The sequence below is a fragment of the Perca fluviatilis genome, chromosome 8 (genome assembly GCF_010015445.1).
Source record: "Perca fluviatilis chromosome 8, GENO_Pfluv_1.0, whole genome shotgun sequence".
Taxonomy (NCBI): Eukaryota; Metazoa; Chordata; class Actinopteri; order Perciformes; family Percidae; genus Perca; species Perca fluviatilis.
Window position 1 is genome coordinate 17,901,187 of NC_053119.1, and position 24,452 is coordinate 17,925,638.

A 24,452-nucleotide genomic window follows, 5' to 3' on the forward strand; every position below is an offset into this window, starting at 1 on the left:
TGTAGCTTTTATCCTTGGTAAGTTTTTTCTTTCAGAAAGAGCTGAGCGAATAAAAAACAGTTATTTCGTCTGCGTGGATTGCTTTATAAGTGACAGCTTATCTGAGAGTTTTGAACAGAGTGCGGTAACATTCCCTACACTGTAGCTTACAGCACACAACACTCCCAGAATAGAAAAACAGGAGCAGCAGGAGAGGAATAGAGTGTTTGAAAACTTGCATCATATTCACAAGGTCAAACTGCAGCAATGAGTACAAACCTCTTCTACTGTGATTTGTTATATTCTCACAGAATTTCTGCTTTATTCAATTGTTTGGGGATAAGAAAAAGTTGTTAGCCAGATTCAAGTCCATGATATTGTTCTAGCTTAATGCTGCTGATAGACCATTATGAGCCCTGTTATCTGGACTGTCCTTTCTCTACAGTACATTAGTCATAATGTGAGGACAAGGGCTGAAGAAGAAACTAAGAAAGTGTCCCCAAGGCAACAAATCTATTTGCTGTCAAAGTCTAAATTACATTTTTTGCAAAAAGACATACTTGTGTGATGCTATCTTTTCTCTTTTCTTTTATTCTACATAGACATGGCAATGTGTTATCCACAAATGGTCTTTCTCGCTTGAGTCCAGGTAAAGAGATTAATTGTAAGCAGTTTTTATCATCTTTTTGTGCAGATTATTGTTACCCATCACCTGCAAATATTTTATGAATGTGCCTCCAATGATTGCTTTAGTTTACGTTTTCCCTAATCACTTTTTAAGGCCATTGGAATGTAATTAGCCATTTTAGCATTTGTTATTTAAAAAACAAATTTAAATATTAACTTGATGGTGTTATTTATGTATTAATTTACACTGCCCAGATGAGCTGCTGTAACATTTGCCACTTCTTGGTCTCGTTTGCCATAAGTTAACACGGTTTTGAAGCATTTCTTGGTACTGCAGACTTTGGTTTCTTTCTTTGGGTGTCAGGTGATTGACGAAAAGCAGAATGTACAATGACATCAAAACAATTTCTTAGTAGTACAGTGACATTAAAGTAGAGAAATGCAAAATCAAGGTTTATGATTCATGTGGTTTTGCTACTTTTAAGGAGGTGAATTAAATCAAATTAAAATTAGATTTTTCCAGAGTGAAGCTGAGACACGAGGAGCAGTGGTGACACAATCAAAGGATGATAGTGAAATAGTTTGAAGGAGAAAGAAGCAAAACTGTGGTTTCCTACCTGTACTAAATCCATCATCACTAGAGTCCATTTTAGTGAAGTCAGTGTCGATAGAAGTGCGCTCAGCAGAGTCATTAGTACTGTCCAAACTGCCATGACTGACTGTGTCAAGATCACTGCCGTCTGAGAGATAACAGAAAAGGGAGAGGACGTTTAAAACAAATGATTAGGATTAAAAGACCAGAACCCAGCTGGTATAAAAGCTCTGTAAAAACAATCACTGAATAGTGCTGTAATCGTTATCATCCACTGCAAAGATGCAGGAATGCTTTGAATGCCACATAGCTGTCATCGTACTTGAACAACATATAAAGATACCAGAGTGCTGAAAGTGTCTTATTTTTAACTAAAAGGGGAGCAAAATCAAGGTTGAACAAATTAAATTGTCCATTTTCAGTTCACCAATTGTAAATTCAATGAAGAGTAATTTATTAAATAACTAAAGAATCTTGCTCCTCAACATGATCACATTGCCATTTTTGTCATGTGAATAGAATTCTCTTTGGGAAGTGAATGAAATCAAAATGTACTCACAGCAACAATCAAAAGAACAAGGTTAGAGTATATGATGTAAAGCATGATGTTTTCTTTAAAGCCCCTCACACTATGTCATTACGGTAATGATAGTCTAACTGGGCTGTTGTGGGAATTAGGGACTGGCATCAAGAGCAACCTGTGTGCTGTGACTGCTGGGGAGGAAAAACCTCTTCACTCTGTTTAATTGGAGTCATTAAAGAAATGCAGGTTGGGTACGATATATTCTGGGTGAGGCTAGAGTTGGGACAAACCTTATTAGGAGACCAGGAAAGAAGCCTTAAAGAAGCAACCGCTCACACCAGATCACACTCATTTACATGTCTATTCATTAAGAACTACAGGGAGCCAGAAAAATCCTATACTTTCAGTCTCTCATTTACTGAATTTGTGCACAATTAAAAAGTAATTACCACTGAACTTAATGCAATCTCAAGCAATTTAAGACCTGATTAGTCTTGGGTATAAAACAAAGACTAGTGGTGTCTGTGTTAGTATTTGATGGAGGGAGTGCATCAAATAATGTGTCAGATATCATAATGACATTTGGGCAATATGTTTAAAATATGTTATGGTTGATCAATCGCAGTGAATTTATATGTTAGTAAGAGTTCGGATTTCAGGCTGAAAATCTTTGCGATATATGACGAGCCAATTTGAAATAAATAAATCCAAGTTCATACTTTCTGTGTATTTCTATAAACTTAAGTGATGACTGTGGGGAGCATTTTTCACCAGATGCTTGTATAAGTAAGTAGTGTTATCAGCCAAAATTAACATGGAAAATATGGGATACCAGATATTAGATATCAGTAAAAAAATGTAATAATATATATTAAATATAATGTATCCCATTAGTATTCTTACCTGAAAGATGAGGGTCTCTGTGCGGCGTCTGTTGTTTTCTCCCCGCTTGCTTGAACTGGAGCACACCTAGGACCACGTTTCTCAGCTTTCCCCACAAAAAGTAGCCTCCTCTGGTGGTGGAGGGCCAGGTGCTCTCCAACACCGCCTAGAGCAGTGAACATGTACAGTATATGTGGTCATACGATGTCAGACTTACACTAAAGTGTTCAATTTAGAGTCAGATTAGCTTGTTTATTGCTTCCTTGTATTTACTGTATGTAGAGTAGATACAAAGAGCACACACCTTGTTGTAGTACCCATAGGTAATGGCGTTGGGTTGAACTCCAGCTTTCTTCATCTCAAACAACACCCTGACAGCAAGGACTGGCTGGCTGTACTGCCCACACAGTTGCAGCAAGACACGGTAACACACCTTGGACAGAAAACATCAGGATTTACAAAATTATTCTACACTACTAAATATGGAGTTGTGGGGTTGTCTTATACTTAGTCATTTCCCTACCTCATCTGGAGCCTGCAACTTCTTGTCCTGCATCTTCCTCAGCACATCGTAAGCTGTACGCAGAGCCCGCACCTTTGAATGGCAGGTGCCAACAAACCCTGGTAGGCAGATGAACCAAAGGCCATAGCAGTGGCGCAGCAGACACTTAGACCACATCTGAGGCATAGATGAATAGGTTTTGGCCATCCTTTGAGCTGATTTGATCTCCTGGGATAAAAAAGATCACATGTAGAGATAATGTATCATCCTTTAGCAGATTTTGATATTCATTTTGCATTCATTTTTTATAACCGTAACCATAGTTATGTAGAAAGAATGCAGAAGTAAAATGAGCTTAACTCTTTAAATTGCAAACATAAAAAGAAACAAATAAGGATCAGATCTGACAATACATCAGTGGCGGTTCGACATTGAATTACACCCTGGGCGAGACCCCCTTCCTCCTTGTGAATCCTAAATAGCTCGCCGAGCTGCAGAGCTGGATGGCATCACATGGTGTCCGGTGCCAGACTGGAGCAAAGACCACTATAGGGCCTGGGAGTGCACCATCCCTTTATCGCTATTAAATCACTGTTCTTTATTATCAACGTTTCATTCCTTTGAAGACATTTGGCTTCAAGGCGCAGAGGATTTTTTTTTTTTTTTTTTTAAGTGCTCGTGCCGTCCCCATGTGTCATGAAAAATGCCCCCCCGGGCGACTGCCCGCTTCGCCCGTGCCAAAAACTGCTACTGCAATACATTTAACATATTGATGTTTATAATCCTATGGTTTCACTATAACAAAAATGAAAGATGAAGGTCTTTGTATGTCATGGTCTTTCTAGAACAATAAAAAAAAAAAAATCTCACTACTCATACGGCTGACCTGTTTAGAACGCCTAAAGATGGCCGTAGGGCTGGCTGGGCTGCTGTGGCGTGAGGCCAGGCCTGTTGATGGAGGATTTGGTCCCTCCAGCGGCTCCAGAAGCTCAGCATTCAGCACAGGAAACCCAGAGTAGCTGCAGAAAGACATACTGTATATTCACTCATATACACATACACTGAAATAGACATCAATCCCACGTAAACACTGGCAAGCCAAGTGACATTGCACAGTAGTTTGGCTCTGACACACTGGAAGCTTGAGCACTGACATAAGAATCCAAAAGTGATGTGTTCTGGCTCAAAATAATCACAAAGCCCTGAAGCAATGACAATGTCTACAACAACAGAGGCAATTTACACTATGTCTCTCCTTCAGGAGCTGCATTATGTTTACTGAGTGTGGGTGAGAAGTGCTATTGACGTGTGTGCCTGTGTACGAGTAAAATAGTCAAACAGCCTGTCTTGTATCTATCGTAGAGATTGATCTGCAGTGTAGTACCTATAGCACAGAGGATGCTCTTCTCCCTGTGGTAGTGGAGGCAGCTCTGGAGGGTTGATATAGACCGTGTGCTCACTGCGGTGGGATTCATCCAGTTCAATCAGTCTGGTTTCCTCTGGTCGCTCACTGTCCATCTGGTTTACAAGAGAAAAAAAACACATTTATCATTATTCTTCCCTCTGTTCTTTCCTCTTAGCTTTGCTACACAAATCTATAGATGCTAGTGGTGCATGGGGGCTTATGGGCATCTGATACTGTATGAGCCCTCAGATCAGATCAGACATGAGGGTCAGTGAGGACAAACAGATGCCAGTAATGATCCATCTACAGAAATATGGCCCGTGTCCCCACTCTATTTATCTAAAGGGCACTACCAAGGCAGGGGCTTGATCCTATGACTCCCCAAAGACTAAATGAATCCAGGCTGCAATGACCTGGACACAATGTATGCCATCTTGCTATAGGGACATTAGCCCATTAAACTGTACCGTTTTTGCAGGAGTGCTTGCCACATTTCTTTCAGCTCAGAACTGACTGACTGATCTGCTGTATGGAGAAACGTGTACAAAGCTCCACTGTCTTTCTGCCTTTCTGAGAACAACAGCAGTACCATTCCTTTGTGTTGCATGGCAAGGTAAAGAGAAAATCACTACTGAATAGCTGCCTGGGAGATCATAAAAGGCCTGCTATGCTGATGTGCATTCACTTGGCTTATCTAAATTGATTACCGGCTTATCTCGGACATGAGCTTCACAAAAACGTTAATATTATGGCAGCAGCTGAATAGCTCCCCAGTGCTACTGTGTTACAGGGTTTGTTCCAGTCAGTCAAGTGGATGATTCAGTCAACTAACTGTCACTGACCTATTTGCCCTTGCTTTGATTCTGCTCAGAGTTTCTCCACTTGCCCTTCCTCTTACACTCAAGAGGTCTTTCTCAATCACACACTCTCTGTCAACCTCAGCAGCACTGACACTGAATGAATCAATGCTTCCACTTCTCAATAATAACCGCAATGAACACTCGTACAGGACTTCCCACTGTTTATGCAGGATGTAAATGTGACTTCCTGATTGCACAAGTTTGCAAGCACAGAGAGTTTTTTTTTTTGGAGGAGAGGTCGATGTTTTTTAGTGTGTGTGTTACAAAACGTGTAGGCAGACTGTGTTAATAAAAGCTGTCAAATCACCAAATGACTAACCCTCACACTGACAATGAGCAAGGACTAGTCCACATCCCATGGGATTTCAACAACAAAACTCACAACATTACGACAAGTAAGGATTATCGCCTCCATCTTTGTCTTCCTTTGTCATTCTTCTCTGTTATATTTCAGAGTGACTTTCAGAGTCTGGATAGTGCACAGTCATCTTAGCGAAAGGCAAGCACAAATAATTAATCTCACTGTCTCAGCATCACCTGGATGGCATGTCTATATCAGTTCTGCATAACCTCTCTGTGTGGTTCATTCTAATGGCACCTGGTTCAATAATGCAGATTGCTGACACACACTGACAGATAATGCACAGCCTCACATTAAAGGCCTCTCCTGCACTTTTAGCTCTGCTCCCTTTTCCCCTCACTCTGATTTATTCAGAACACATAGCCACACAAAACACTCTGAGCTGAGTCACGCACTAAGAACAACGGAAAACACTTTACTTGGATTCATACCTGATTCTACTACAGCTAAAAAAAGGGATAAAAGTCAGAATGTTTTTTTTTTTTTACTGTCACAAACATAAAAGGCTTAAATTACAACACAAGCTCTAATAGCTTACCTTGCTTGCAGTGGTAAATAGCTACCAGGCAGAAGCCATGATGACAAACAGAGCAGCAGGAAAGAAAAAAGGCAGAAAAACAGTGAAGAAGAAGATAAGGAGGATAGCAATAGAAGTAGCACAAAATAAGACAGAAAATCACTTTTTAAAAGGACTAAAAGAACAGGGGGAATTATATTTGAGAAAAGACTACAGCGATGATGTTAATAAGCAGCTCATTGGAGATGGTGTAGTGTTTATTACTCCTTCAAATTAAACCAAGACCTTAACAAGACATCTTAAATGGGAGGACAGAATGTGATTAATCTTCCCTCTAAATGACTCTCTGCAAGAAGAGGGTGGAGGCCAGACTACATATTGTTATTGGAGCATTTGTTCCTACACAGCAGAATGATGCAGTTCTTCTGATGAATTGTCTCTGACACAGAAAATCCATAGTAAAAATTTGCTGCAAATCTCACCTTATCAACACACTCATCAAAGAAAGCCAAGCTGGCATCTTTATCACTGACAAAGGAGCACTCCTCTATGAAACGGCTGAACATTTGAGTCTTGGTCATGAGGGAGTAAAACCTCTGGTGGGAGCGGTCTCTGCTCTTCAGGAAGCCTATGAAACAAAACACATTGTGTAAACAAACATGACAAGTGGGCATTAATATTGGATTATAAAACATTAATTTATCAAGCGGTTTCAGAACATCTGTGGGGTCAACATGCAGACCAACATTTATAGGAAGTGAATACTGTGGTATGAAACAATTTGTTCTCTGCTGTGCCGCTTGCATAAGAGCACATAGATGTGCAGGACATTGTGCTATTAATTATGACGGTTTCTCCGATTTGTCATCCAAGCCTAATATCCACTGAGGCTTAAGCTAAATCTCCAGAGTCATTACAGCAGTGATTTAGAACAAACTGTCATGCAGCAGCACTCAGACCTTAACCCCCTGACCTGCTCCAGCACTGAATCACGTACGTATAGCCACGACAACAATTGCTTGTCAGCGTGTTTTTGTGATTGCATACAGTAGGCTATAACATTGCAGAATGAGACTGAAATGTACCTTGGATGTCGAAGAGGGAGCTGGCATCGGTGGTCTTCTCAGAGGGGGCTTGGGTGATGGGCAGCAGGTAGGAGCGGTAGCCTCGTAGGATGGCCGCCATGAAGCGCAGGAAGGCCTCCTGGATCTCCAGCTCCAAAGTGTGGAGGCTTTTCCCACCGTTGAGCTCATTGTCAGTTACTGTGTGCTCCATCTGCACATCTTCCCGGTTCAACTGACCACCTGAGAGCACACAACAGTAGATTATGTAGAATAAATAATCACAACCTGTCAACAAATAATTGCTTATTAAAAACCACAGAACTGCAGCACACATTGAGTTTATCACAAAATATTCAGTGGAGGACAAGAAAAGATAAACAGGTTAGTTGTTATTCTATTTAGCCAGCACAAAGCTCTGACTATACATTAGCTAACCACATAACATATATTTTACGTTCTAAAATGCAGATACCACAATAAATATTATCAATGCTAAAGTATACGTGGCTGATTTTCTTTAAAGGTTCACTATGAGTTCCTGCATGGTCACTTCTGTTGACGTTCCAAGTACATTTCGAACAAAACAGAGCAAGCCCGCCCCTCCCCCCATGTTTCCGTAACTGTTGTGACTAATGGCAGTTACACACCAACCAGACGGCCAACCGTCGGCAGAAAAGCCAGTCGGACTGATCAGTCTCCCGGAGTTGGTCCAAAAAGTGCCACAGAACACACCGAAGAGACAAGACGTAATACGTCTCCATAACAGCAGGCGGCGCTAATCTGTATTGTTGTCCAAAAAATGAAAACCGGCAGCTGATTGGACGAACGCGTCACATGGGTTTGTTTTCTCCGGAAATTCAAAGCCAGACAGTTCGTTCAGGATACGATCTCATATTGTACTAAAATAGTTCACTGAAACATGTTTCTGAAAACATTTTAAGCGAGAAATAGGCCATGCAGTTGCTGAATCTGTCTTCATTTCAGATCAACAAAGGTCTGTTTAAAAGATTTTCGTCAGATTTTGAGAGACTCTAGTCACGCTCGTTCCGCTCCCCATTTCCGGGTGAGTCCCGACTGCCCTGTCTCCGACTGAACATCCGACTGTCAGGTCGGCCAAAATAAAGCCTGACAGCCCCTCAGACGGACGACGGCATAGAACACACTGAACAGACTTGAGTCACCGACCTCGCCAGACTGTCCAACGGCCGATTATCGGGTTAGTGTGTCAGCGCCTTAACTGACTAACTGTCACTAACCCCCACCCCCTCCCCCAACCATCTTGTCGGTGATTGGCTAGAGTGGTTTGTTGTATTTTGGTGCCCAACCTGTGCCTCTGTCCCTCTCTTTGTTTGACGTTTACGACCCATGTGTTGTCTCCCGAGACCGGGCTTTTTCACAGTGTATTCAGAGGGAGGCAGCTAGCGGATCAAGGAGAGAACTGATGACCGATTTGAGACAAAACTGAAATCACGTTGAAAGGAACTCATAGTGCACCTTTAAGGGGGTCGGCCCTATGTTCCCACATCCCAATGGTCCCACAGCCCTGTTCCTACATTTCTAGGACATTTTCAAAATGAGGTCTTGTGTTCATTTACATTTCCCTTCAAGGGTTAGCATGGGTTAGGGGTTATGCGAATATAGGTCCTAATTTTGGAAATAAATCTTAGAAATGTGGGAACTGTGGGAACATAGGGCTGTGGGAACATAGGGCCTAATTTTCAGTGAAAAACAAATTCTTAGAAATGTGGGAACATAGGGCTGTGGGAACATAGGCACACTCAACTCTTAAGCCAATGTACTGTTAGCGTTAAACTCAAAGAGTTCAGAGCCACAGGGGTTTGTAAGTTAGGCACTTAGGCCAGCAAGCTAACATGCTCACGAGAACAGTGCTAACATGCATCTCAGTTTAGCGTGTTAGCATGCTAACATTTGGCAATTAGCAATAAACAAAAAGTACAGCTGAGGCTGATAAAAATGTTTTCTTTTTACTGGTATTTGGTCATAAACAAAAGCAATTTCAAATTTCGATGATAGCGCTGGATGAAAAGTTACGGGGACCATAGATTACAATCCATCTTGAACGTATTGAATGTGTGTTCCAATTTCAGGTGAATCCATCCCATACTGTATTTGTTGACATTTCACTGAGAACCGCAAGAGGAAAAGTCAGGGGATCACCAAAGTCAGCGGTTCTTCAACCTTTGGGGACCATTAATGTTTGTATAAAATACTAACTCTGGACTAACACTGCCATAGAGCCATTTGGCTATTGTGGCTAAATAAATGCACCCTAAAACACTGTAAACATTTTCTAGCACACAATTAATTTCTGGGTGTTTTTTTTGTATGTTTCAGTATATAAAAATAGACCACCCGACATTACACCATTTTATTTTCAGTTCAGCAAAATTGGAGTGTGGTACAGAAAACATCAAAGGTAAATGTTAATCTGTCTCAATCAAAGAGCTTCTTTCTAGGCTGGGATTCATTTTGCATCAATGTTTAACCGTCACAAAGAATAAAATCAATGGTAGGAGGCAGACATTTCTGTTTTTACTGCAGACAGACCATAATAGATCCTAATACATTCAGCCACATGATATGTTGAAATTTGAGTAAAGGGACAAAAGCAATTCTGGGAATTACGGTAAATGACTAAGATTGAGCAGGAGTGGACAAGGACTAAATTACACTTCAGACTTCCTGTGATGTACTAAACATCGTAAGTTGGTTTCATATAACCACTGAGTTTTCCAGTAAAATTGACTGTACAGGCTGACTCAACAGACTCAAGTAGACAACATAAATTATTCATGAAACCACATATAAAATGACACAGCATAAGACTGGACTCACCCTCAGTGAGCTGCTGATGGAGCTTATTCAGGGTATTCAGAAGATGTTTGCAGGCTCTCCGGGGCAAGATTTTCCACGTTAAAGCCTTCTTGTCGTCTTTTCTGAAAGCACACCATATGGTTTTCATTACACAGGAGGACAATCAAGAAACATTCGTGAACAGATATAAGGATGGAGACAGATTCACTTAAATCAGCACTGACAATTTAATCTCTTCGCAAAATAGATTTTATATTGATGTGGGAGACCAGCGGTTACCCACATTTGCTTTTGTGTACAGTAAGACTATTTCACATTCCAGCTCATATAGTTACATAAGAGGCTCTCACTGAGAGATACCGATAACCTTGGGAAGAACTTTCCCCATCAGACCTACAAAAACATAAACCATGAGAAGATTTCTTTTGGCTGTGTGTCTTAAAGTTGAAGGTGGTCATCTATCACAGAGCGGTTGCAGTTAGAGGTTACTTACTGGGAGATTGTGTTGGTGTCCAGATCCACGCAGCTGATGTCAGCTGGGGGCACGTAAAGGTCAAAGTATCGGGAGTCCACACCCACGATGAAAGGGCACGGTGCGCTGAGCACACCGGCCAGTGCCAGCGGGCACAGAGGGATGTAGGGGCATGGCCAGTGGAAGGGGAAGATCATCTGAAAGGGAGGATCAATGCATTATATGACGATACATACACTGCAGCGACTATAGAAGAGTTTCAAACACTCAGAAATATTCTTATTTCCTCCTCTTTTTTGAGAACTTCACATTACTTTGTAGAGCATTTCTCAGAGATTATTGTTGTACACATGCATGTGATTATGGGTAGTTAATTGACTCTGCAGCTCTGCTCTTACCATTGTAGCCGTAATCACATTAAAGACCACCCTCTTTAGTGGTATTATCAGGAAATGTGAAAAGGTAGAAAAATAACAAAAGACTCACAGACACAAGGGCCTCTGTAACACTTGTGAGCACAGCTGGACGTAGGGAATGAACCAGGATCTTGTGCTCTGTGACAGCCAGCACCAGCAGAGTGGCTGCGTTCTTTGGGCCCAGATTCAGTAGTAATGTGGAGAGGCTTCCACCACTAGACACACAAATAAAACAAATAGTTCCAGATCAAGATTGTAGCAAATACAGTATGTCTTTATGTTATAATTTGACATTTTACTGATGTTTCTCTACCTGAGAGGCAGTGGAGAGGACACAGGTTGACTCAGTATCAGGCTGTCATGTGGAGACAGCTGTGGAAGAAGCACAGGAGAGCGTTCAGTGGGTGGAGGATTTAGCTTGTGACTAAAGCATGTTTAAAGTCATGTCAAACCAAATGATGCAAGCATACAGAACTCATCACACTGATGTCATTACTTCATTCATCATATTTAACATTTTAAAGCTCACCTGCACTAGGATGCGTGGTCTCTGAATGGAGGGGAATGGCACATTTAGCATGAAGTGAGAGATGTGCCTGTAAGTAAAAAAAGAATCAATTAATAAAGCAGTAAGGGAGAATAGACCTGAAACTTTGCGTGAGTGATAGACTTTGAGAATTAATCTATAAAACACTGCTAACTTTTCAATAGGCAGGGCATGTGGTCCAGAGATGGAGTATCGGTAGAGGAAAGTGAGAAAGCTCCTGAAGGACTGGAAGAAGGGCCAGTGGGAGAGCAGACAGATGCTCTTGTTGCTGTAAACACTCCTGGTCCCATCAGGTCCAAGATCAGAGCTTTGCAGGCCGAGCTGTGTGCGCTGACGCTCAGACAGTTTCTCCTCTGAGTGAGCCTCATAGAACTGGATGGCTGCTCCGTACACCTGCAAGCAAAAGGATCACAATATAAGTGTAATGTGATGATCTGCATAAAGAATACCCGATACATGCACACATACACACACAAAAAGACTTGTTAACATCCCGAGGCAAACTTTGCAAAGACACAAACCACAGTAGGCAGAGGTCCTTTGAAAGAACTTCAGGTAAGCTGTTGTGGTGGCTCCACTAGAGAAGTTTCATCATAATAAATCAGCTAAATCATACTCAGTCCTTTGAAGTTGTTCATTCCAAATAAATAAACAAATTATTTCAGGCATGAAGTACCAGGAGACTAGTCTGCAGATGAGAGGTTGCAGAGAAGGAGCACTGAGGCATTCAGCATTTAAAACTTATGCACCAGCCCAAGTGGTTCATGAGCTATCCATTATTCAAAAGATGAGCTGCAAAAAAAAAAAAATCTTTTATGCTGCATTGCTTTCAAAGACTTACAGCCTTTTAGTATTCCAAGCACAGACTTAAGACCATTTTCGATTCCAGTCAAAATTTAGAAGTTGAAGATATTCTGGTATTCTTCGAAAAACTAATCCATAATGCACACAGAGAGACAAAGGGGGAGATTAAGATGAAGAGGCTGCCTGAAATGAAGCAATTAAGGGAGAATGTGTGTATTTAAGAGCAGAAAACTGATGCCAACTTTGGTGGAACTGATTAATTAATGATCATGTAATTGAAACTTAGCAGGACTGTGGTTTCCTTAACAAAATCACTATGTATGTTTGTAGGATTCTGTGTGTTTTGCAAAGACACAACAAGATAAGTGACTATGAAAGATTATAAGAAAGGAACATTGTTATTGGTAACAGGAATGTAAGGAGGTGTTACCTTTTCTCCAGAGGCACCCGTCAGAACAAATGTGGAAAACACAGGCAGGGAGTGTTTGGTGTGTGCTGGCCAGCACTCGACCGTTGCTCCCATGGGCAGGCAGAACATAGGCACGGACTCAGGCAGTGGGAAGGACTCGTAGTCCTCTTCAGGGTACCTACACAGCAGACCTGGACACAAATACACACAACAGGCTAAACACAATTGTCACAACTCCTGAACAAAACTGACATTTCCTCAATTGGTTTACTTCAGCATTTTGAATTAGTTTGAGCTCATAATACAAACTCTGCACACCACTTTACCTGCTTTGTACGCGATTGTGTTTGCTTTAGCCAGAGACTTCTTATAACAAAGGTAGACTGAGGATCCCCACTGGATTATGAGAAAAGACATCACAGATCAATCAAAACCTGCATTATTCGTACAGACACACTAGAGATATAACTGTGTTCTCAGAGCTCTTTCCCACCATGCTGCTGTTGAGGTTCTTGTCCACCTTGCAGAAGGTGTGAGGGGGCGTCTCCCCTTTGCCGGGGATGATGATGCAGACATCAGTGACAGCCAGTGAAGTATGGGGCTGGCTCTTCGGTGCGCGGCGGTAGGTGATGTAGATGCGTTGGGACGACGAGCTGCTAATGTTGGCAGGGCGACCTGAGGGCGTGGTCTGGACGATGTGACATCCAGGTTTCAGTTTCTCTTTCCACTCATACAGAATCCTGAAATACAAGGCAGTGTTACACTGACTTTTCATATGATCCTTTTGAAACAAGACATTCTTAAAGAATTATTACTGGAGTGCTTTGATAATTTATTAATTGAAGAGATGTCGGACTAGAAGATGTGTTTAAGATTAGATTATAGTGACCCAAGGCAGAGAAGTGATTAGTGGTGCTGGGTGAGTAAAGGGCCGGTGACTGAGGATTATTGCTTACCCGAGATCTGTCAGTGGAGGCTTATCTCTGCCTCGCTTGAAGCACAAGAATATCTGCGGGCCCCTGAGGCTGGCTCCATTGAGCTCTGCAGAGAGGCCTGAGGGGGTGCTTTCAATACAGGTGAAACCCGGGGGTACCTGTTCACCGAGGGAGCGGATCACCACAGTTACGTCGGTGATGGGAGCTTTTGGTTTCACAGACTTGGGACCGGCATCATCAAAGTGGAGCTCCTCCTCGAGAGGCTTGGACGAGTCGGTGAGACCAGCAACCACAAAGTAGTCGGCTACTCGAGGACCTTTATCCTCCATCATTTCCCATACCCACACTGTGGGCTGAAAAATAGAGAAGGGGAGAGAGGGGGAGGACTTCCATTATGCATTTTAGCTGTAGTCTATCTTACAAAACAAGAGAATGGGGCCTTTGCCATCAGAAAATGACCTGGCTGAGCAGGCTGGCTAAGACAGCATCACCCAACTCTCTCTCTGAACATACTGTTGTAATTGTCTCACTGCTCCAGTTGTTGCATTAAACACACAAATAGAGATTCCATGCAGCATGTAAAATAGACATAACCTACATTAAATGCATTCTATACTGAAGAAACAACAGAATGTAATGAGAGCATCTGGAAGCATTTAGTATACATTCCTGTCTGCAAAAACATCACATTTCAACAAGAAATATGGGAGGGCTTAAGACCAATGACCTTGCTAAATGCCATGACTGATAATGTAAAATAAAACACATGCCTTTGTAGAAAAAAAAGAAGGAAATGTGCGGTACGAAAAAGTACCACAACTAGAACAGCGCATTGAGAAATGAAGAGAGGGTGCACTGGAGTGCAGTAAAAAGCTTTTTCTGAGCTCTCAGCGAGGTAATATTCAGACGACATCTATTCTGCGCTCAACAATGTCTTGAAAAAGAAAGGAATAGAGCGAACGCCTGTATGTCAGATTATTATAGCTTTATCACAAAGCATGGAGCCCTGGGAGCCCTCTCAGTGCTGGGCCAGCTTATTGTGCTTCAGCTGAAGAGCCTGCTTTATCTCTCACAGCAGTTCCTCCACACTCACTAGCAAACTGATAAACAGCGGCCTATTACTTTCCGCACTGGGATGTGAAGGAGTTAGCATAAAGTTATTTCCCTCCTCTGCGCTGGATGTGTCACTGCTAGAAACCATGGCACACAAGCTGTATTTCTCACCTACTAAGGACTTTGGCTTCCACTGGCTCTAAAGCTAATCTATCTGTGTGCCATTCCCCCATGTGGCCAAGTGATGGGACAGAAAGCTGCAGGCTTAGGGTGTCAAACTCACCGCTAGCATATGAACATGAAAAAGGAAGATAATCTATTGTATAGCCCATTTCTGAGCCTACCAGAAACCATAAAACCATCCAAAAGAACCAACAAAATTCCGTCGTATATATTTCCTGTTTCATAAGCCTGTTTGGTCCGTACATCAGTGAGAGTTGTCTTTGAAAATTATGACTCATCTTGGTCTTGCAGTGCTTTGGCCTGCATGTATTTATGAGTGTTTTCCCTGATTAGCTGAAGGCTGTTTTGATGCGAGTTATTTGTGATCTGCAGTGTTGAGCCTTGTGGGCATACTCCCATGACTCAGCATGCCAAACTGCGGCAATTCTTTTTTTTTTAGCTTTTTCTGATCTCCGTCAATAGAATCCGATTTTTTAAAAGCAAAATATGTATACATTACAGTTGCACATTTGAATTACAGGATTTGTTTTTCTTATTTCATCTTTTGTTCACACTGGTTTTTAAAATTAATTCAAAAAGTGTTTATGAGCTGTACAATCGATTTCTGAAAATGAAAAAGGTCCAGGAATTGACACACTTTCAAAGTGTCATATCATTTTCACAGTTGATGCACATTTCAAGTTGTTGCTAACTATTCTCTTTTCTATGTTGCTCCACTGCTTCCATTTTCCAGCACTCTGACAAGTGCTACCAAACATTTTTACTGAGCAGACTAATAGAAAAACAAAAACAATTCCACATTGATTTGTCTATAAAAGAAGACATGCTGGTCTTTTCTTCATGAATTAGATGGATTAGTTTATCATTATTAAATTATTATAGAGCCTTTATATATATATATATATATATATATATATATATATATATATATATATATATATATATGCAATATGTAGTTTTGCATAGCAAGTATCATTTTCAGTATATTCAGATAGATTTGTTAGAGGGTTTTCTTCAAAGGAAAGCTTCCACCAGGCTGCTCACGATGGGGATGCTGTCGATTATGATATTGCCTGGCAATTTACAATCTAACATAATATAATATATATATATATATATATATATATATATATACCTGCTCTAAATATACAGTCGATGGCATGGCAGATGTGTCGTATAATACTTGGAAGGTCCAGGATTAAATGTAATCTCCAGTTCCAACTACAACTAGTCCACTGCATCTTTTCCTCCCCCTCAACAGGACGCAGAGGCCTAAAATTATATATAATCCTCGCCATGGCAACAACATTAAAACTCAACTCTGAACTGAGAAAGGGAAAATTTTTCACTCTGATACTGAAACGAGTCGAGAACATTGTTCTGGTCAAAATACAAGTCGACTAATGGGCTGTGTTGTGAATTCTGTTCAGAACGTCTCTGAAACAGCTTAAGACTAACATGTTTTAAACGTAAACATTAACAGATACACCCTTAATATGAATAGTGTACAGATATAACAGTAGTTTCTGTCTGTTTATCTCATATTTTTCAGTGTTATTGCCGATTTTGACCTGGAGGCTCATCTCATCTCTCAGTTAACAAGCCTGTCCACAGTTTTTACCTTTTTCCTAGCAAGTTTTACTTTGTTTTCCATTAGTGTCTATTATTGGTATTGCTGGGAAGGCTGCATTACACTAGAAAGGTTGCTAGCCGTTTGCTGGCATGTTTTGTTTTGTTGTTTGTACACAGTATTGCATTTCTTTGATTGTTCAGTCCGTCAATCTAGAAAGACTTCTAAAATCCTTTGAGACCTGCTTTAGGGGCAAAAATCCTATGAATAATCCTGATTCCAACAAACTTGATATTTCATTTTCAACATGAATTTCAACTCTCTTCCTGCTACCTCACTTACTGAGGCAATTCTGTGTTAGCCCAAGACGTGGAAGTGAGTCACCCTGGTCACAGAAACTGCAATCTTTTCATTCACCACAGTTTTCTTCATAAACGCAGCTCAAATAAGGACACAGCGGATTTCCTCTTCTTGCCAGCTAACAAGCCAGCTTCCCTTTTTGCGTCCACTATTGTTTTTACTAGTGCAGAGCCCGTTGAAAATTTGCCTGTTTGGAACGGGCCGATTGCTTGGCCTGTGGTATTGCTGCTTGTAGAATTCATCAAAACCAAATTGTACCCCAAAATTACTTACAGAATATTACTTAATATGCACCTCCACTGTATACCCTACTACTAACTTACTGATTTACCTGACAGAGAACGTTGCAGATTCAGAAAGTAATCACAAAATATCACAATGACAATGTGGAGTAATCAGACATCGTCAGGACATCGGTCATGGACTCATGGCAGTGTGCTACCCAGCTGGCCCGTTACGAGAGCTAATCAGAACATCTGCGTTAATCAACCACCAGAACCGGACTGTGTGTGTGTGTTGTGTGTGTGTTTTTTTTTTTGAGAGAAAAAAAAAAAAGAGAGAGAGAGAGAGAGAGAGAGAGAGAGAGAGAGAGAGAGAGAGATACGGTGTTGTTTCGTTTAGTATGATGTTAACAAATTTAACATTTCAGCAGAGGTGTTCATTTCCTTACAGGGTTAGTGGCATTGACAGTCAACGGTGAAGTATGGATTTGATTCGCGAGGGTATTTTGGCGACGGTAATGTTATTAGTTAGCAGTAGACTTAATTAACCCGGGTTGAGTCTGATGAAAAGTGCCGTGTCTGCCCAGTTCAGCTCTGAGATTTTCTCGCGTTGCACAGCGCTGTGAAGGAATAATCTCCGAGATTACGTTATGTTCTGCCTCTGGTTAGAAGTGGTGAATGTAGGCTACAGCTCACAGCAACTTAATGCTATATAGGGTCTGGCTATTTAGTGTTGGCAAATGGCTTTTTTGTTGAGTTTCCTCTTAGTGAAACAATAGACACGGAAAAGCGTAGTGCCTTTATTTTTGCCAACCTTATTCTACACGCGCGATGTTCCTTTCAGCTATACTCTTGTGCTCCAGGAAAGTGAAGAAAAGTAAGTTTGGTATATCCAGCAATCATGTAGCTAACGTTGGAAGCAGGAAAAGAGTCAAAGGCATTTCTAATCCAAACAACGTCAAACTTGGCACTGCACTTACTCTTGCCCGTAGCAAGACACCTGTCAAATTTGAAATCCATCGGACTAACAGTTCGAGAGAAATGCGCATAACACACACACAGACACACAGACACACAGACACACAGACACACAGACACACAGACACACAGACACACAGACACACAGACAGACAGACACACAGACAGACAGACAGACAGACAGACACACAGACAGACAGACAGACACACAGACACAGACAGACAGACAGACAGACAGACAGACAGACAGACAGACAAACAGACGTTCCTGCAATTTATAGATAGATGAGTCAACTCCAACTGTCAGCTTTGTCAACAGAGATGACAGATTGTCAGTAATTTGTTTACAACTTAAGCCGTAATGTTCCCAACATTTTAATTTCCCCCTCAGGGAGCAACAAACTTTTAGATTTGTCCCACATCATATTGTCCCAGTGCTTTATTTAAAATATTGCCTTTTATGGGTGCACCATTCAGTCATTGTAAAACCTGTTCATCACTTTAAACGCTTTTTCTTGTAGTTCAACCTGACTTATTTGGTATCTAGGAAAAACTTTGGAGTCTTGACTAAAGTCTAAAATGCATTTCTTTGATTTTATCAGTGCTTGTCCACATAGAACCAGTTTGTAAAGATAGAACTACCAAAGGGTCACAAAAATAAACATGGGATTTGTTTAAATCTTGAACATTGACACCATATTTCAGAGTGCGGGCTGAAATGAGTTTACATTCGATATGGAAGTTATAGTAGGAGCTTTTTGTCTTTTTTTTCCCCTTCATGCCTTTTGATATTTCAACATTTATTTTTCCCCAAACAGTTATGCAGGATGTTGACATTAAACCTTTAAAAAATAACTGACCCTCTCTCTATATGGCATGTGATTTTGTGCTGTGAAATATAGGCCTTTTGACATTTGCTTTGAGCATCACAGTGTTATTGTAATTATGGCCCAGGAGACAGATGCAGCGGCTGCTGGACAGTCAGGCTCAGGCTGTGCAGGGATTAGAGGGCTGTATTAACAGCAGGAGGGCAGGGAGGATGGGCAGTCGGATCTGTGGAGGGAACCACCACATTTCACTCAGCATCTGTTCCCTCTTAGCCATGAAGACAACCCTCACCCTCATCAGCCATTTGCATTCCTTATGTTTGACAGGGGGGACCCCGGCTGTTTGATGAGGAAACCACACACGCCCAAGATAAACAGAGCAGAAAGATGAAGGAGAAAATATTCTCAGGTGGTGTGGAAAAACACACACACACACACACACACACACAAAAACTGCATGATAAGCTTGCAACGCTTGCTTTTCGAGCATTGGTAATATTTGTTTTACCACAAAGCCAGCAAATGTTGCTTTGAAAACCCAACTGACCGAAGCGACCACAACTCTACAGAGGGGTTTTCTCATTTGCCCACATCACAAGAAGCCATCTTATGGAGCATCTACACGGGATGCAATACAATAAGCCTTCATATGACGTTTTGTAACCAATGGGCGCAATGTAAATATAGTAAACCACACACAGGCTGCGATGCTCACTATGAAGCATTCAATTATTTGTTCAATGCATATAACTAGACGACAGTAATATAGCATTTTACCGTCTCGGTCAATTGTCCTAATCAATCATCCAACATCAAAATAATAAAAGAACAGATCCTGTTTGTAACGCTAACAGACATAATCAAAATTAAGATCACAAAATGGTCAAAACATCTTAATAATAAAGAGCGGGTGTGTGGGCGTCGTTTGTTTTTATTCTCAATAAAAGAAGAATCTACTCACATCTCGATTGAAAGATGATCTGTCGAATATGAGCCTATGTCGAAACAAAGCCCAGATTTCTGTTGATAGAAATATTATTCCTCACTGTGTTTGCTTCGTCTATTCATATATTTTTTTATTTTTATCTCTGTCTAAATCTGTTATCATAAAAAAAATTGTTCCCAGTGTGATGGACGAATCGGAATAGCCTGTGTAGTCCCGAGCAGCGCTTTATCCAGACCTGCGCGGCTCACGTGACTGATTACAACCCTCGCTGACGTCACTGATGACGCTGCTGGCAGCTGTGACAGAAGAACAACGTCCGTAGCTGTGAGGAAACATTTGGTCTGATTTACAAATGTATACTTAACTGCACACCTGTTGTTATGGGCCACCAAAGTTTGACCAGATACTCACATCTCACTTCTCACAAAAATAGATTATTTGCATTTGCAGCTATCTGTTGAATTATATTTTCACATACATAAGGGCTACAACTAAAATTCATCATTGATCTTTTTTTTTTTATCAAATAATCAATTAGGCCTAATTGTCAATAAAATGTCAGTAGGCTAAATAGTGGAAAATGCCTGTTATAATGTTACACAGTCGAATGTGACGTCTTCAAATGTCTTATTTTGTCCAATCAACACTCCAAAACCCAAAGATAATCAACTTATTTTCACCTATGACAAAAACATCCGATACTCACATCTGATAATAATAATATTATATATAATACATTTTGGGCTTTTTGCATAAAAAAAGATGATTCTGTATTCAAAATAGTTACTTAATTAATAATCTGTCAATTGGCTAATCGATTAAGTGTTTCAGCTCTATTCTACAGCCTTCTCAACATGGCCAGGAATCAAATTCTGAGTGCTTTTTGGTGTCCTCAAAGTAGTTACATTTAAATAAATCGAGTGTAAATAATACATGCAGTCAGACCATAAAATATAAAGTGTTACCTTGAAATGGTTGAATACATTGCTAAAAACCCCAAATTTCCACAAAAAGGACATGATCACAGAATTTCCAAAGCTAACACTAGTTAATTTAATAATAACAACAATAACAACAGTACATTGTTTATGATAAATTATTTAATATAATGGCAACTTTCACACCTCTGATAAAGATAGCAATATCTTTCTGCCAAAACAACATGTACATGGTTTATTTACTTAAACATTTTTATTTTAACCTTTTAGTCTGGGAGACACAGCCATTAAAATATTTTTTGCTGTACTTGGTCACCTGGCTACAAACCAAATAAAGAAACATGTATTATTTATATCTACATCACAGAAACACAACATGTATAGTCTAGTGTGTAAAAGTGGTGCGTGAAGAGTGGTGATCACCCCAACATTTACTGAAATGATATAGTATATGGGGTGGGATAATCTCTAAAATGTTAGAAGTGAGGAATATGAAGGAATACAACTAACAATTGTTTCACTTAGACTCGGACTGTGGCAGGAATTCCACTTTTCTGTTGGCATTCAGACTGTCTCATGGTTGGAACAGCTGAATTGGTGCTGAAAAGTGGCAGTGCCTGTGGCCAGAGAGAACATAGCCTATTCTCTTGCCCTCTACTGCCCTTCTGTGGTGATCACCAAGACATACAGTTCTGTACATGGACAAATGACCATATTTGTATACAGGAAGATCACAGACTCAGACACTGCTGTGTCATCTTTGATGTTGTAATCTTTATGATAATGAAATCCACATTGTATTGAAATTGCATGTTTGTAGTCATGACAGACACCAAATCCAAAATGTTAGACATGCTAAAATTGAGAGATGATGAGAAGATGAAAAAATAGGAAATAAGAGAGGTAAAGTCTATGAATGATCCCCTCACATTTTGCATGATTACATTTGTCCCTTTTGAGTTGAGAAGTTCTGATTTAATAAAAAAATAAATCTATATAAATACAAGAAATTAACAGAAGTGTCTGAATGATAACTGGAAAACTCCAAATTGATTGCCTAGTCAGCAGACTACAAGAGACTGTCTGGAGATTTCATTTGTCTCTGTGAGATTGAATCATACACAGATTGAAAGCTGACTAGAGTCAAGCGTATCTGTGCATAAAGGAAAATCATCATCTGTCCTCCAAGGCTTTCTCATCACACAGAGATGTTATTTCAGATGTAAAAGGGTTCACAGGAAGTGATACATGGATTGGACAGGTCCAATCTCTGACATTACAATCATTCATATAAATTCAAACTATTTGCTAACTACTGTATCTGCAGTTGTAAGATGAACTTCTTACCCATCTTCTACTTATAAAATGACTTCCATTTAGACTTTACCTTAATTTCCCAACATCCTACTTGATTTGTTTCATCAGAGGCCTCCAAATCTACCTTGATATTGCTGTCTGGAAAATAAATAAATAAACAACCTCAAAAAGGCTCAAGGCCCAACAAATTCAAGTTTCCCCCTATAGCTACACATTTAGATTACAGCAGAGGTCTCCAAATCTACAACGATTGTGTTGCTTGGATAAACAAATGAATAAACTAAAAAAAGGCTCAAGGAACAGTTTGTTTATTTAGTAAGTATCTGCAGCTTACCTGAAAAGTTGGTTGAATAGTTTTTCTGACTTAAAACAATATTCACATTACAATGTTCCTTCCTAAAGTGCATCCAATGTAGATGAACGGAGACAAAAAACCTCATTTTGTGCACATTTTGAACAAATTCAAAATTTATCTGAAGGTAATATGAGGCCTCAACAGAGTTAGACAAATTCAAAAGTCTTTTCTCCCCTCTTTGTGTTTCCCAGGGCAGTTTTTTATGGTTTTTCTTTGCTTAGATGCACCGGAGGCAATTTTGTACTAAAACACTTAACTTGATCTGTCTCACTCCGGCTGTTGACGCCTCAAATCAACTTCAGATAAACTTTTGAAAACATTTTTTTGCACAAAATGAAGGGTGTGGATTTTGTCCTCCATCACTTGCACTGAAAGCAGGTTAATGAGGGAACTCTAATGTCCATTATGAACAGGAGGAATGATTACACCAAGAAAAACATTTTCAATGTGGATATAGGCAGCTGACAATTGTTTTAAAACAGATAGGCAGTGGTGTAGGGTATAGCCACAGTACACCCACCTATCAGCCATTGGAATATATAGGAGAGTATATCCACTTCCTCCTCAGTAACTCACTACCCATCTAGTAGTACACCCAACTCATCAACTACAGACAGATGATCATCATTTATTATCAGTCATGATCTCTGACTTCCTATTGTAACTGCAAACTATTCTGCATTGGTTACTGTCTAAAATAAGAGACAATTAAGTAACTGCCTCTGCAGAAACATGACTTCATGGCAAATCACATGTTTTGGTAAGAGCTATAGATAAAAAACTGAAGGCTGTGATGAAGGCTTGTGACTAATACTTCTGCTGTCAAAAGGGGAAAGCAGAGCATCCATGGCAACCGCCTATTTTGAAAAGGTAGACTACCAATTGCAAAGAGAAGGAGTAGAACATGGATATTTGAATAGTCCGAGCCTCCTTCACAAATATGCAACAGACAGAGAGGAGTTTTTACAGGAACAGCATCGTCTGTTTTCACTCAGGATATTCACAAAAGAAGAATCAATTGTGTTGGGGGTTATTTTGAGATTTGAAATCAGACCAATATTGTGACGACTTTGCTTTGGTCTGTGACACAATCAGTCTTCTTTGAGGTGTGAGTCAGCCTGTCATGATTAATAAGGGCACTATGAATTATAGACTGATTAAGTCAATACCCCTGCTGAAAAATACAGATGAAATTACCTTATAATGGGGACTGCTCTGTTGATGGTCTGAGCCTGTTGTTGATGGTATAATTTACATGGTCAGGAGGGATAAAAAATGTTTTTCAAAACTCTTGAAATGAGCTTCAATAAGGCTGGAAGCTCGTGTACTGGCCAGCCCAATGCAACTAGAAAATACAGTATATCAGAAAATACAAAAAGCTCATCATAATGCTCATAATATGCCATGCAAGCCAGACCAGTTTGACCAGCTTTATGTTTTTTTAGAATTCTGGGTCATGACATAAGAGTCCAGTGATGGGCATTCCGGCTCTTTTTCGTGAGCCAGCTCGTTTGACTCAGCTCACTGAAAAGAGACGGCTCTTTTGGCTCACAAACGGCTCTTTAAAAAAAATTATGTTTTGACTATGATAGGTGTGAAAAAAAATCTAATTAAATTATTAAATGAAATCATACTCACAATGTCTCACAATTTCTTTAAAAATGCATTGATTTGTTATGAAAAAAGAATACTATTAAACATTTGCATTTAAATTACAACTTAACAAATTAAAACTTGTTCACCTACAATGAGTCGGCTCTTAGAGCCGACTCATTTGCGAACGACCCATCACTATAAGAGTCATGCAAGACAGGTTACCAAGGGGTCACATTTTTCATTTATTATTTTTCAACTTTCAATGTCCTGCAGGCCTCTTTCTTCATTATTGCAAAGCAATCATATAATTCTGAATTTTTTTAAACAATTTTTCACTTAAAGTGCTCATATTATGCTTTTTGGTTTTTTCCCTTTCCT

General features: G+C 40.2%; 1 protein-coding gene across 1 annotated transcript in view; it reads right to left on the reverse strand.

The window, feature by feature from the left end:
* Positions 1-20,062, reverse strand: part of dennd4a (DENN/MADD domain containing 4A) — a 27,396-nt gene extending 7,334 nt beyond the window's left edge. The window contains 20 exon segments of the mRNA XM_039809884.1: positions 1,224-1,346; positions 2,625-2,769; positions 2,908-3,036; positions 3,127-3,333; positions 3,992-4,124; positions 4,490-4,623; positions 6,270-6,290; positions 6,731-6,876; positions 7,334-7,552; positions 10,169-10,269; positions 10,641-10,816; positions 11,106-11,250; positions 11,349-11,407; positions 11,565-11,631; positions 11,737-11,975; positions 12,817-12,986; positions 13,122-13,191; positions 13,289-13,535; positions 13,752-14,083; positions 19,884-20,062. Of these exon segments, the coding sequence (XP_039665818.1) occupies positions 1,224-1,346; positions 2,625-2,769; positions 2,908-3,036; positions 3,127-3,333; positions 3,992-4,124; positions 4,490-4,623; positions 6,270-6,290; positions 6,731-6,876; positions 7,334-7,552; positions 10,169-10,269; positions 10,641-10,816; positions 11,106-11,250; positions 11,349-11,407; positions 11,565-11,631; positions 11,737-11,975; positions 12,817-12,986; positions 13,122-13,191; positions 13,289-13,535; positions 13,752-14,062 (2,842 nt within the window). The 5' untranslated portion in view covers positions 14,063-14,083; positions 19,884-20,062.
* Positions 20,063-24,452: the final 4,390 nt, after the last annotated feature.